This window comes from Salvia hispanica, chromosome 1 (assembly GCF_023119035.1).
Source record: "Salvia hispanica cultivar TCC Black 2014 chromosome 1, UniMelb_Shisp_WGS_1.0, whole genome shotgun sequence".
NCBI classification, from domain to species: Eukaryota; Viridiplantae; Streptophyta; class Magnoliopsida; order Lamiales; family Lamiaceae; genus Salvia; species Salvia hispanica.
The window spans coordinates 38034920-38049555 of record NC_062965.1 but is presented as its reverse complement, the minus strand read 5'-3'; the positions used below and the strand labels follow the sequence as shown (position 1 = coordinate 38049555).

Below are 14636 nucleotides of genomic sequence, written 5' to 3'. Positions count from 1 at the left end.
AACATAATGAGTTTATAAAATACGTAAAAGGGTATAAAAACTAAGGGGAAATACCATGCAAAATGTGATTTTCATTAAGAGGTCATCAATAAGGATTTTGCATGCTTTAAAGATCTAGATTTGGCTTGTTTTGGATATTATGCATGTGATTTATGTTGCTAAATTGTACTCCCTTCATCCAAATATTTCATTTACTTTGGTCAATTCTATGTGATAATGTGGTTGCTTCACCAACAACATATGTATGAACTAATGGTACGTGAGTGAATCGAGAGATAATCCACATATTAGATCGAAATTGATATAGTTAATATCTCTAAAGAAAAAACTTAAGAGCGAGAACTTTTTAAGGGTCTTATATAATATGTTTGGTGTTACCTGCTTTTGATTGACGACCTTAAGTTTGTTGGTTTCTGGAATTATAGTCGGGCGTAAAACAACCCAAGAAGAAATGCAAATGGAAAACTAAAATTACAACTTGAAAATCGAAAGAATTAGCCGAGTCGAGGAGGCCTCTTTCTGCAAGACGAGATATGCCCCATTAGTGCTCTTCGGATTGGCGTTTCGTCCCCAAAGATAAAACGGCTACGTCTCTGGTGAAGCAGCACCGCTATCAGTAAAGCTACGGCGAACTGGATGGAGGAGAGGCCAGGGCTTTCGACAGAAAAACAATGCAGAGGGAGAAGAGAGTGTATGATGCAGATTCTAGTTTCTAGAATGCGGGTCAACGCTGTCATCAATGCTAGACCGTAACGGTCGAGCATTATAAGCTTAGAGCTAGAGAGGTTGAGTCTAGACGCTTCTAGATTCGACGCTTCTAGATTCGATCATGACGTGGACTTCACGTGTCAGCCACGTTGGCTTACCGCGTCATACTGACGAGGTGTCATCCCGCTTGGCTCGCTGACGTGGAAACGATGGTGGTCTAAAAAGAACTAGACCCACTAGGCCACCCAAAGACCAATTTCCAAGTCCAAGTCCAAGGACACTGGCGCGGGCGCGTGCTCGGGCTCGAGGCTCGCGGCTCGTGGCGGGGCGGGCGGCGTGCGCGTGTGGGCTCTTACAGCCCATCTTAGTCCACTATAATTATTACATGTAATAATCCTTCTTATTAAATACCAGTTTAACAAGGTTGTAACTTCCAATGTGTGATAATTAACTCTCTTAATTAATTCCTAAGCTTCTCTCACAGCTCATTTAAGTTTGCAATTTTGCACAACTTTAATCCATTATTTCTCACTCACCGGGAATCGGATTTGAGAAAATGAATATACCACGGTCATCTACTCCGAACGTAGATCGACACTATATTATTTAATTTCACAAAAAAATTAAATATCTCGTTGATATTATAATTGGTCAAAGTCCATTGACCGGCATAGATTCCAACAAAGTTAAGTAATCTACTTCCTCTATCGATCTAAAAGTTTTTAATTTATTTTTACTTCATTCATCACTTCATTCATCTTCCATGGGAACTCTAGATACGAGAATATTTGTGTGACTCACTTTAGTAACTTGATGTACTCCCCCGTCTCCTAAAAAATAAATTTATTTTTTTTAGGTCCCCTAAAAATATAAACTTTTTTTTTAGAAAATTTCTTTATCTCTAATGAGACGAGACTCATTTGTGATCCACTATCACTCTTTTCTTTCTAATTTTCTTAATTAACCAATTTTACATAAAAAAAAACCCGTTACGTTTCAAATATTTCTATTTTTAGGGGGCAGAGTGATTTTTTTTTGCTATTAACCATTACAAATAGTCCTTTTTTTTTTATTATTTCAGAAATAAATCTCATTTTTTTTATGAATAATACTTTAATTTATTTTAACTATCTCTCTTAATTTAACAGTTTTGCATTATAAATTGATATTGTCCATCTTTACTTTGTCTATGATTTTTCATTAAAAATTAGTAATTCCTCTGTCCCAATTATATTAGTACAAAATTTTTAGACATAGAGAATAAGAAATTGTCTGAATTAATTAAATAAAGAGAATAAAATATACGAGAAAAGAAAGAGTAATGTTGGTGTTTAAATAAAATAAGAGTTAATTTTTTTTTGAAAACAGAAATAATTCATTTTATTTTGGACATTTAGAAAAGCAATAATACTAAAGTTAGGATAGTACTTATAAGAGCATCTCCAAGGGGAGAGGTAAATGAAGGGGTATAGTCATATAACTACCATATTTACCTTTTCTTTATGAAAAATCATTCTCCAAGGGGAGAGGTATTTGAGAAGGTATTATACCTTTTCCCATTTTGAAGAGGTATCTTTACCTCTCTATTGATGGAGAGGTAAAATCATATAACCACCATATTTACCTTCTTTTCATAAAAAATCATTCTTGAAGGGGGTAGGTATTTGAGAAGGTATTACACTTTATGTTTTTTAATGCATCTTGTACTATTATTTTATTTTTTTAAAATGATATATATTTCTATATATCTTTTATCCTTAGAGTTGATTGCTTTTTAGAAAGGTATATTGCACTTTTTGGGAAGGTATAAGCATGATATACCCTTTTCATTTACCTTCTTCCCTTGGAGTTACTCTAATTGAAAGTTTAGTTTGACTATGGAGACTGAATGGAAAGAAAAACAAGTTAGCGTCGGGAATGAAGAGGAAGACGAAGCTACCAAGAAATCCCACCTTCTTTGATAATCTCCTATTCACTCTTCGAATCTTCGTTTCCCCTTCGATTTCTCATCCATTCGCTTCCTCTATCTATTTATTTATTTATGTGTAGAAATATTTGCCTATGATCTGATACGAGATGAAACTCCGCTTTTTTCTGGTTTCGTTGTTTGATTTATTTTTGTTGTACCACTCCGCGCTTGCTTCTCCCAACTATCCATGGGGAGTCAATCGATATGGCGCTGCTTTCCAAGCTGCCGGCCGCCGTGTTTTGATGTCCGATGCTACCAAGTGAGTTTTTTTCCTTTTCTTAAGAAGAAATTAATTTTACTACTCTTTTGTTCCATTGATCTCTCCCGTTTAGTTGTAGTTGTATTTACAAGGAATTAGGCAGTCTGAGATTCGATTTTTGTTTTGAAAACTTACATTTTGCTGATAATTTCTGGGAAATTCAATTATTCATTCTCGTTTTTTTTTTTTTTTTTTTTTTTTTTTTTTTTTTTTTTTTTTTTTTTTAATTTTTTTATTTTTTATTTTCTGGCTCAGTGTGCCTGATACTGCACTAGTGGCTGCCTTGGATGGTACTATTTATCTATTGGATGTTGGTTCCCTGAAACCCCTGTGGTCATTTTCGTCAGGCCCAAATATCTACTCATCATATCAGGCTCCGGTTAATCATAAGGAAAATGCATCTGGAATTGAAAGTAGTTACTTTATTGATTGTGGAGATGATTGGGAATTATACGCTCACAACAGCCTTGGCAAACTGGTATTTATCTATTTTTCCACATTCTTCATATCTATTCGTTAGAATAGCTGGAACTTTTATGCATTACTTTGCTGCAAGGTTAAACATACTACTTAGTGCTGTCAGTGAACCGAGCCCAGTTGAACAGTGAATAGCTCAAAAACAGTTCCTTTCAGTTTGACAACCAAGCTAGAGCTTGTTCACTTTAAATATATTTAGCTTGCTAGACATTGAGCTTGATTCTTAACCAGATCGTTAATCATCTTAGATCAGCCCTGTCTTAGACTTATATCACTAAGTATATTTGTATAATGGAAATCTTTACCATGCCAAATCATTAGTAGCTTAGGTTTTGAAGTTTGTGCGTTTACATTTCACTTTAAAGATTGAAAAGTCTGGGTCAATATTTTGTGTCACTTAAAACTGAATTCTAGGCACAGGAAACTCCATGGACATCAATGTAATTCAATAATCGAAATTTGTATCTTTATATCGGTAGGGAGATACTATCATACTAGTCTGACTTATAATGATCAATATTGAAGTTGAGTTAAATTTTGTTTACTTGAATTGCTGGCATTAATGGTCTTCCTCTTATGCTGTTTAGTTGACTCTCTAACATTTCAATGATGTACGACTACCGTATTGATTCACTATAGTTCCTCCGTCCCACTATAGGTGATGGATTTCTTTTGGGCACAAGATTTGAGAAAATGATATTTATTAAGTGGAGAGAGAATAAGTATGAGAGAGAATAGAGTAGAGAAAGAAAAAAGTGAATAAAGTAGGGGAGAGAATAAATTAGTGAAATTAAATGGGTTGCTTTTTTGCCAAAATGGAAATTGATCACTACATGGAACAACCAAAAATGGGATATGAATCACTAGCGGTGGGACAGAGGGAGAGTATTAAACTTCTGGGATAAAAAGCACAGAGAAATCGAATGATTCAGTTCCTTCATGTATTTGACCCCTTGACTTAAAAGCTATAGTGGACTACCTCTCATAAAAAAAGAAGAAAATCCTTTCGTTTATATACTACCTCAGTCTTTGAAAAATGAAACTTTTAAAACGACACGAGTTTTAATGCACAATTGGTAAAGTAAGAGAAAAAAATTGGTAAAGTAAGAAAGATGAAAAGAAAAATGGGTAAAGTAGAGAGATGAAGAGTAAAAGTAGTAGAAATAGTGTTAGTGGATTGTGAGGTCCATGTCCTAAAATAGAAAGTTTCTATTTTTAAAGGATGGCCCAAAATGGAATAGTTTCTTATTTTGTCTATACTCTATAATGTCTATCTAAGCCCAAATATTGTAAAATGTGTATTTTAAAGGAATCATGACTATGATGTTGATAAGCATGTAAGATATGGAGCCCTAACTTAACCCAAACTCATGATTAGGAAGCTCTAACATACCCAAAATCATGGTCAAAGGTGAATGTTTGACTCTCACGTATATGTTCTTCCACATTTTCATGTGCAACAGGTGTGGGATTTGTATAAGATGTCTCCTTACATGAAAAATAGAAATTTATCTTGATTTTACTCATTGAGGAGAATACCAAACTATCTAAATTGGGGTATGACCCATCATTTATATGTGCCCATATTTCAATTCAATTACATAATCCGACAACAAAAAAGTCCTAGAGGATGACCCATACATGTAAACGATTGTAGTCTCACAATTTTCATTTTATCTATGAATTTTGTAAATTAGCTTTAGTAGTAGCAACAATAGTGTTTTGTTGAAAATATTTAGCCACTGAAACTTATATGGTCTTGCATTTAAATGGTATCTAACAAAATATTATCATCCCAAGGAAGTTTTTATTAAAAACTAAATGTTGTTTAGCTATCAACAAAAAAAAAATGAAATCAAAATTGCATGTGAGTACTTGACTTCTTAATTTAATTGATGTATTGTGTTACTAAGTAAGTGACGTTACATTGTCTATTTTGTTTTCTTCATATCTTTAATCTTAATCCATGTCATTTATTTGTTTATATTTGAATGACTAAAGTCTATTTTTAGTCCCGAACACATGGTCGTTTTACAATTTTGGTCAAAAACATTATGTTTGTAGCTTCTAGTCCTCAACATAACGAATTGGTTCATTTTAGCCCAAAAAGTGACAAAGTTGTTAAATTTTAACGGCGAACTCAATTTTGACACAATTAGTTAATTAAATTAGTCATCGAGATTATATTTTTTGTTATATTGGTCCTCCACATTATAATTTTGTTTTTATTCATTAATTTTGCAAATATGTTGCAAAAATAAAAAAACTGAAATAATAGCAAAATTATAAAGTTTAGGATCAATTTGGCAAAAATTATATTGTTGAGTGTTGAAGACCAATTTAATTGACTAATTGGGTTAAAATTAAGATGACCGTTAAAATTTAACGGCTCTATCAACTTTGGGCTAAAATAGACCGATTCGTAATATTGAGCACCAAAAGCTATCAAAGATAATGTTTTGGGACCAAAATCGTAAAGTAACGATATGTTTAGAACAAAAAATGGACTTTAATATTTTAAAAACATTCTGCCTCTAAATGTCTATGTGATTTGCATATATTTTAGAAACTTATGAAGAGTCTTGAAGAGTATATAAGTTCTACTCCTCAAATAGCAGAGGATGGAGGAATCGTACTTGGTACCAAAAAGAGCTCCGCTTTTTTAGTTGATGCAAAGACTGGAAAGGTTATCCATGCATACAGAATGTCTGATTCTCCATCAACCACTAAGAGAAGTTTCAGTGAATTTCCTTATAATGCTACTGTCAATAAGCAGTACGAATCTGAGACGGAGTCCAATATAAAGACCAACGAGCTACCTCTTTACGTTACAAGGACAGATTACACATTGACGTCGTTTCTTCCAAATTCAGACAAAGTCCTATGGAACGTGACAGTAGCTGAAATTGGTGCTGCATTCCTTTGTCAAGATGGTGATAAGTCACTTACTGATACTCTTCCTGATGAGTCTTTGGAGCCTGATCTTCCTTATAAGATGCCATTACCGTGTCAGTCAAGGGCACATGTCTTTCGCTTTCGTAACGAGAATACGTTCGAAACCTTGTCCTTGGCTCATGGGCCGTCAAAGGCTCTTCATCATGATATGATGCTTCCAGCATCCACAGCTGATGTTCTTCCGTCACAGCCAAATGTTGAAAAAGTTCTGGAACTTCTTCCTGTGCAAAACAATGGGGGTGTATTTGTAGATGGACATGACAGTAAGGACATTGAGGATATTCTTCCTTCGGATGCATTCAATGAAAATGGTGGCATAAGTAGTGCGCATGATGTGGAGGTCCTTTCAGATTATGGATCTGTAACACCTCATCAGAAATTAAGCACATCCCAAGCTCTTATTTTTATCACTCTTGTAGTCTGTTTTGTCTACTACCAGTACCAGTACAGTGTGGTCTCTAGACCAAAAGCACTGGCTGTGCAGGCCACTGGTACGAGTTATACGAATGTACATTCAAAGAGGAAAAAATCTCGCAAAGCAGGAAAAAGCGGAAGTAATGATGGAAAACAAGATAAGGAAGACAATGAGGTTCAACACACACATATTGGGAGTGATAATAACTTTTGGATGAACCTCAACCGACCAATTTCTTGCAATGAAGATGGACGCATGGTTGGTAAATTATTTATTTCAAACAAAGAGATTGCAAAAGGTAGTAACGGCACCATTGTTCTTGAGGGGATTTATGAAGGCCGGCCAGTAGCCGTGAAGCGCCTTGTGAGAGCTTACAATGATATTGCCGTTAAAGAAATCCAAAATCTTATTGTGTCTGATCGTCATCCAAATATTGTTAGATGGTATGGAGTAGAGCAAGACCAAGATTTCGTGTATCTTGCGTTAGAACTCTGTTGTTGCAGCTTAAATGATCTTATTGTCATGCACTTAAAGTCCCCTACTCATCCAACTTTTAAGAAGAACTTGGCTTTTGAGGTTGCAGCAGAGTATTCAATCCGTCTGGATTATATGGATGACCTTATTCATGGGTTTAACTTGTGGAACTCAGATGGATATCCATCACCTTTATTGTTAAAACTGATGAGGTTATAACTATTCTGCTTTTTTAGTTTTTGGGGAAAAAGTCTCAGTAATACAATATACTTTTACAGAAAGCTGATTGTGTATGGGGATTCTTGCTTATTTTTTGTGACGCACATGTGAAATGCAGGGATATGATATCAGGAGTTTCCCATTTACATGAGTTGGGAATCGTTCATCGGGACCTGAAACCTCAAAATGTGTTGATATTAAATGAAAGATCTCTGTGTGCAAAGCTTTCAGACATGGGCATCAGCAAGCACCTTGTTGGAGACTTGTCAACCTTGAGTAATCACGGTACAGGTAAGAAGTGCTGTTAATTATTGACGGAGCCAGTTCATGTTTGTGAATTGCAGTGTAAAGTGAAGCGTTTCTTTTTCGGCACATGATTTTATGTAGTGTTGTTTTTTTTGTTGTGGAGAGATAATAAAGTCAAGATAGTGATGTTTCCTTTTTTGAAAACGTGTCACTTTGAATGGGACATCCCTCAAAAGGAAAACGAGTCACTTTGAAATGGCGGAGGCAGTAGTAAAGTGTAGTTACTAATAGAAAATGAATCTGTATAAATGCTAAGCTAGGTCATCATTGGCTAATATATGTGAAGATACTGTCAGTATTATGGGAATATCAGTTTTTCATTGATTCTGCTTCAGGCTGCGGAAGTTCCGGATGGCAAGCACCTGAGCTGCTTCTTCATGGGCGTCAAACACGAGCAGTCGATTTGTTTAGCCTCGGTTGTGTTTTCTTTTTCTGCATTACTGGTGGAAGACATCCCTTCGGGAGCCGCTTGGAACGCGATATGAACATTGCAAAAAATAAAGTTGATCTTTCCCTGCTGGATCATATCCCGGAAGCAGTTGATCTACTCTTGCAATTGCTAAATCCCAATTCTGAAATGAGGTAGATTTTCCATTCCCTCTTACTAATGGTAACTGCTCAATAGTGACTCTTACACATAATCTGAACTTTCAATTTTAAAGGCCAAAGGCGAGCGATGTTCTTAACCATCCCCTTTTTTGGAGCGCTGAGATGCGGCTTTCCTTTCTCCGTGACACGAGTGATAGGGTGGAACTGGAAGACAGAGAGGTTCAGTCAGATCTCTTGAAATCGTTAGAGAATATAGGACCTTTGGCTTTGGGTGGAAGATGGAATGAAAAGTTGGATCCTTCATTTCTTAATAATATCGGTCATTATAGGCGATACAGGTTTCATAGCGTTCGTGATTTGCTTCGAGTCATGCGTAACAAGCTGAGTCATTACAGGGAGATTCCTGCAGAAATTCAGGTAGTGCAGTGTGTTTGAAAGTTGCTACTTATTGGCTGAAACATTTATCAATGGTGTTGTGTTCATGACAGGAACTAATCGGAGCGGTACCTGAAGGATTCGATAGATATTTCAGGAGTCGGTTCCCAAAATTATTGATTGAAGTGTACAAAGTGATGAGCAAATACTGCAGCAAAGAAGATGGCTTTGCCAAGTACTTCAATGGAAGTGACTTCTAGTTGTTGTTTCTATTTTGTACATAGAAGAATATGATTGTGCATTGTGTGTTGTACATAACTTAGTAAATTCTTATTTTCTGGTGTCAATCCTCGGCGTTTACTAGTATTATTTAAATTCATTCTTTGGTTACTAAAGCAGATGGAACTTTAGAATTGTTATGACAAATAGGGCAATTGTGAATCGAGAAATAAAAGAACATAAATAGACAAATTTACATGGTTCACCAACGTTGTGTTGGTTATGTACATGGGCAAGAACGGAGAACAAATTGTATTATGACTGCGGTTTTCAGATACAGATTAGATCTGTCAGATCACAGAATTATGTACTCTACTCTCATACATATAGGCACACATGAGACAGATTGAGCCTATGAAACATAATCTTATCCCAATAGGAAACCTAATCCTATACAGATTCAAGGCATACTAATAAATCTCCACCTTGACTTGAATTCTCTCTTGCAGACACATCATCATAACACCTGACGAACAAACTTCTTCATTCTTGCCTCAAATTTGCCTTCCACGGACAACTAACAGCTCATGACATTAAGCAAGTCCAAACAGTGAACATATCAGCAGGATTATCAGCAGTATCTACTTTCTTAACCTCAATTCTCTTCTCATCTTTTAGAAAATGATACCTCACATCAATATGCTTAGTCATCTCATGATGGACTTGATCCTTGGCTAAACAAATAGCGCTCTGACTGTCACAGAACACAACAGCTTGATCTTGATGTAAACCAAGATCACCAACTAGCCCTTGCAACCCCTCTTTAGCAGCTTCTTTCAACGCCATATACTCTGCTTCAGTAGTAGACAAAGTAACTGCAGCCTGCAAAGTTGCTTTCCAACTAACAACAGAACCACCAAGAGTGAAAACATAATCGGTCATAGATCTTCTACTATTGACATCTCCAGTGTAGTCAGAATCAGAATAACTAGTTACTAAACAGTGAGTATCACCTCCATAAATGAGACCAACATCAGACGTACCTCTTAAGTAACGAAAGATCATCTTCACAGCCTGCCAGTGCTCCTTTCCAGGATGTCCCATGAACCTGCTAACAACGCTGACAGCATGCGCTATATCTGGTCTAGTACAGACCATGCCGTACATCAAACTCCTTACTGAATTAGAGTACGGGACTCGAGACATGTATCCTCAACTTCGAATTTCGGTGCAAGATCAGATGACAAATGAATGTTTGTGGCACTTGGAGTATCAATAGCCTTAGATGCAGACTTGCCAAATCTTCACAAAATCTTCTCAATGTAGCTCTTCTGTGACAGAAAAAGCTTCTTCTTTTCTCTATCTCTAGAAATCTCCATGCCCAAAATTTTCTTCGCAACACCCAAATCCTTCATATCAAACTCAGCACTAAGATGAGCTTTCAACTTCTGTACTTCAGACTTCGACTTCGCAGCTATGAGCATATCATCCACATATAGAACAAGATAGACCATAGAACCATCATCAACTTTGTTATGATACACACAACAATCATACGGAATCCTGCTGAATCCCAACTTGATCATGTAGCTGTCAAACTTCTTCTACCACTGCCTCAGAGACTGCTTTAGTCCATACAAGGACTTCTTCAACTTGCACACATAATCCTCCTTGCCCGGAACCACAAATCCCTCTGGCTGAGTCATGTAGATATCCTCCTCAAGCAATCCGTGTAGGAAAGCCGTCTTCACATCTAGTTGCTCAAGCTCCAAATCATAATGTGCAACTATTGCAAGTAGCACTCTGATGGAAGTGTGTCTGACCACTTGTGAGAATATCTCATTATAGTCAACCCCCTCCTTCTGCGTGAACCCTCTTGCAACTAGACGAGCCTTGTATCTAATGCCCTCATCTGGTGTAGTGCCTTCCTTCTTCTTGAAAATCCATTTGCAAGTGACAATCTTTCTCCCCTTAGGCCGTGGAACCAATTCCCAAGTCAGATCTTCAAAAGTGATTCTATTTCTTCTAACATTGCAGCGAGCCACTTGGCACGCTCACTGCCCGAAACAGCTTTCTTGTAGGTAGGTGGTTCATCTGCCGAAGGCTCATCTTCGACCTCATTGGCAACCTGTGTTAGAGTTTGTATACTAGAAATCACGTTTCGAGTGATTGAATACCGTAAAACTCTTATTTTATTTTCCAATAAATAAAACAGATTATTACTTGTAATTTCGGATTTGAATGGGGAGAGTTCAATATTACTTCTGTAGTGGCTGCTCGTAATATTCCAATTATAACTTATATTAAATTGTGGGTTCAATTTAATTAGTAAAAAGTAAATTGGATGAGCCCATATCCAAAACCTTCCATAGATCCCTGTCTGGGCCCAAAAGGAACTTAATATAAATAGGAGAATAAAGGAGACATAAATAACACAATTTTTATTATTGTAATTTTCGAAAATTCCCCTCCCCAGCTGAGGGGATTTTCGAATTCCTCTCCTATTCCAAAAAGGATTTCTTCTGTCTTCTTTATTTAAGTCCTAGTATTCTAGTAAGATCAGCCCACACTGATATTGGGATACACTTGGGGAACCAGAGAGAAGATTTGTGGTTTAGTACTCAAAGCATCACGTGGAGAAGAAGCTAGTCATCTTCAATTCTTTGGAGAATTAATTAGGTATTTTTCTGCTCCGTAGAAAAGCATGTTTTAGGTTTCATTATTCTTAAAGCATGATTAATTCAAGTTATGAGCATGATACATGTGATAATTACGCGAATAGGTTTTGTCTAAATAATCTGCTAAATAGATCTGATTATTATGTGATTGTTATTTACGCGCCCGCTTCCGCTGCCAGTTCCAACAATTGGTATCAGAGCCAGTCTTTGGCTCTGATTATTTGGATTTAAATTTCGCGAAATTCATGTATGCATGTATTATTTGATTACGAAGCATGTTCTTGTGTTTTTGTTATTTTTGCATATGCATGTTGAACTCAAGAACATTCGAATCATAAAACTTGAATTATTCGAACGCACGAGATGTGCGATTCGTCGGCGCTTGCGCCGGGACGAATTGCACTACATGCGATCGGAGTAGGGTTATCGAATTGAGTGGGAGCCGAGGGAGACGGGCAAGGGGCGACGCGCCGGCGAGATTGGACTCGCGCGCGCCACCAGCCAAACCCGCCTAACCCTATCCGGCGCCCGAACGAATTCGACGAACTAGTCGACGAAAGGGGAGCCGAGGGTCGACGATCAAGGGGCGACGCGCCGGCGAGCATGGGCTCGCGCGCGCCGCCGTCCAAGATCCTTCGCAACCCTAGGCGGCACCCGATCGAGCTCGACGATTGCTGACAGACCAGTGGGAGCCGAGGGACGTGATCACACGGCGACGCGCCGACGAACATGGGCTCGTGCGCATCGCCGGGTGAGACCGCGACCCTAGCCGGAATCCGCAACGTAGCGCGGAAGAGAGAGGCGCGGTGGCTCGTCCGAGAGCCACCGAGGCGCCGAGCCTCAACCCTAACCCTAACCCTAACCCTAGAACCCTAGTCGCCTAGTCCTAGCGGCGCACGATCGAGAGCAGCATCGCCGGAGACGGCGGCTGCTGGTTCGCGCAAGGCCGCCGGAGCAGAGAGAAGACGCCGGAGCTGCGTGGCTCTTGCTGCGCAGCTGGATTGTCAGCGATGGAAAGGGGTTCGCGGCGTGCAATCGCCGCGAAGAAGGGAGGAAGCGGCGCGCCCAGTGCGCGCGCCTGCCGGCGGCAGTCGGGCGGCGATCTCGCCGCTCCGGCAAGTGTCTCCGAGAGGATATCTTAAAATCTTCGTCGTGTAGATTCGTGCCAACCTCGAATCGCAAGATATTGACAAAAGATTATTTTGATGATTATTTAATTGTTTAATTAATAGAAATCATTAAAAATAATATTATTTAATGAAATAAAATATTTTGGGAAGATTTCCCTAGATTTTAGGAATATTTGGATTATTTTCTATATCTATGAATATTTTATATCCTAGATGATATAGATAAGAATAATTTAATAGTTTCCTAAATATAATATATCTAGAATCTATAATAAGATAGATATATATAAGATTACATTAAATAATATAATTTAATTTTCTTCCTAAATCTTGAACTTGGAAATTATATGAATTTAATTTTTCATGTCTAAAGATTATAAATAATGTACTTTATTTTAGATATATCTTATTATGACATGACCAACAGAATTTAATTAGTCTTAATCTGCCTTAAGGCTAAAGGATAATTAATTAAAACCATAACCCAAATATCTAAGCTATTATCGCCACCTACAGAGTAGGGACAATAATCCTACGAAAACAGTAAGTTCATAAGGGCGGACTTCTCAAATAATAAATAGAATGAACTAGAAAGTGGTTCCTAATATTATCGCCACCTACAGAGTAGGGACAATAATCCTAAGGAACTGCGAGTTTCAGGGTTCAATCAGAATTTATGAGATAGCTTGGTTTTGTTATCAACACATGAACATTGTTATGGGAGTGTGTTGTAGAAATAAAATTCTGTAATGCTAAACCTGATGGTCGTGCTTAGGCAGCATTAGATATGTCGACCTCCAGAGGAGGAAGCTATTGATATGTCGGTGTTGTGACCAGTAAATTGTCAAAATTTTAATGCGTATTAACCTCCAGAGGAGGATACAATTTATTAATTTTGCTGTTGTAAGATTTTGAAAAGTTTTATGGTTAATCTACTCAATTTCCTTACATAAGTTTATGACAAATAGTAAAATCTTCTGTTTGCAGTGCAATAAAATCCGTCAAGATGTCTTTTAATCCTCTTTCTGCCATTCTCAAAGAAAACAAACTCGAAGGCCAAAATTACATCGAATGGAAACAAAACTTGGATATCGTTCTCACAGCAGAAGAGTACAAGTTCGTACTCACTACTCCACGCCCAGCTGTCCCGGCTGCTAATGCCGCGCAAGCATTGCGAGATGCGCATAGACGGTGGCATAAGGCGAATGAGATGGCTAAGTGCTACATGTTGGCTTCTATGTCATCAGTACTCAAGCATCAGCATTCTGCCATGGAAACTGCCGCCGAGATCATGACAAATCTCGCAAATCTTTTTGGTACTCAGAATCGAACGGCTAAGTCTCAAGCCTTTCGGAGTATCATGACGAAGTCTATGAAGGAAGGCTCGTCTGTGAGGCAACACGTCCTCGAGATGATGAGTCACCTCAACCAGATTGAGGTATTGGGAGGGACGATCGATCCCGAGTCCCAGGTTACTATAATCCTTCAGAGTCTTCCCCCTAGCTTCCAGCAGTTCAAGCTCAACTTTGAGATGAACAAACGGAATTATACTTTAGCAGAGTTGCTGACTGAACTTCAGTCGGCGGAGGACCTTATGGTTCAAGCTAAAGTAGCTATGATGAGTATCGCGCCTAATTCCTCTGGCTCTAAGGCTAGAAGAGGAAAGAAAAAGGCACCGAACCAAGTAGCAGTCAACAATGCTAAGGGAAAGAAGAAACAGCGGGGTGACAAGAAGCAAACTGGAAAATGCTTCAAGTGTGGAGAGAAAGGTCATTGGAAGCCAGATTGTCCTAAAAAGGGCAAGGCTACAGGTATGCACCATGCTCTAGTAGTCGAGTCATGTTTGGCTTTGACATCTACTCATACTTGGGTTATTGATACTGGAGCAACTGATCATATATGT

The 14636-nt window shown here is 38.0% G+C and overlaps 1 protein-coding gene across 3 annotated transcripts; it reads left to right on the top strand.

Moving 5' to 3' along the window:
- The first annotated feature begins 2608 nt into the window (after positions 1-2608).
- On the top strand, positions 2609-9053 carry LOC125200893 (serine/threonine-protein kinase/endoribonuclease IRE1a-like). 3 transcript variants are annotated; one of them, XR_007172801.1, is made up of 8 exons: positions 2609-2936; positions 3192-3414; positions 5980-7469; positions 7595-7767; positions 8118-8364; positions 8445-8550; positions 8661-8748; positions 8820-9053. XR_007172801.1 is itself a non-coding variant. In XM_048098717.1 (7 exons), exons 1-7 carry the CDS (start codon positions 2785-2787, stop codon positions 8964-8966), a joined length of 2736 nt encoding a protein of 911 aa, XP_047954674.1. In that variant the 5' UTR covers positions 2612-2784; the 3' UTR covers positions 8967-9053. The 3 variants fall into 3 exon arrangements, 2 of the variants coding, with proteins under 2 accessions (XP_047954674.1, XP_047954675.1); XM_048098717.1 differs by having other exon boundaries at positions 2612-2936; positions 8445-8748; XM_048098718.1 differs by having other exon boundaries at positions 2795-2936; positions 3284-3414; positions 8445-8748.
- The last annotated feature ends 5583 nt before the right edge of the window (positions 9054-14636 follow it).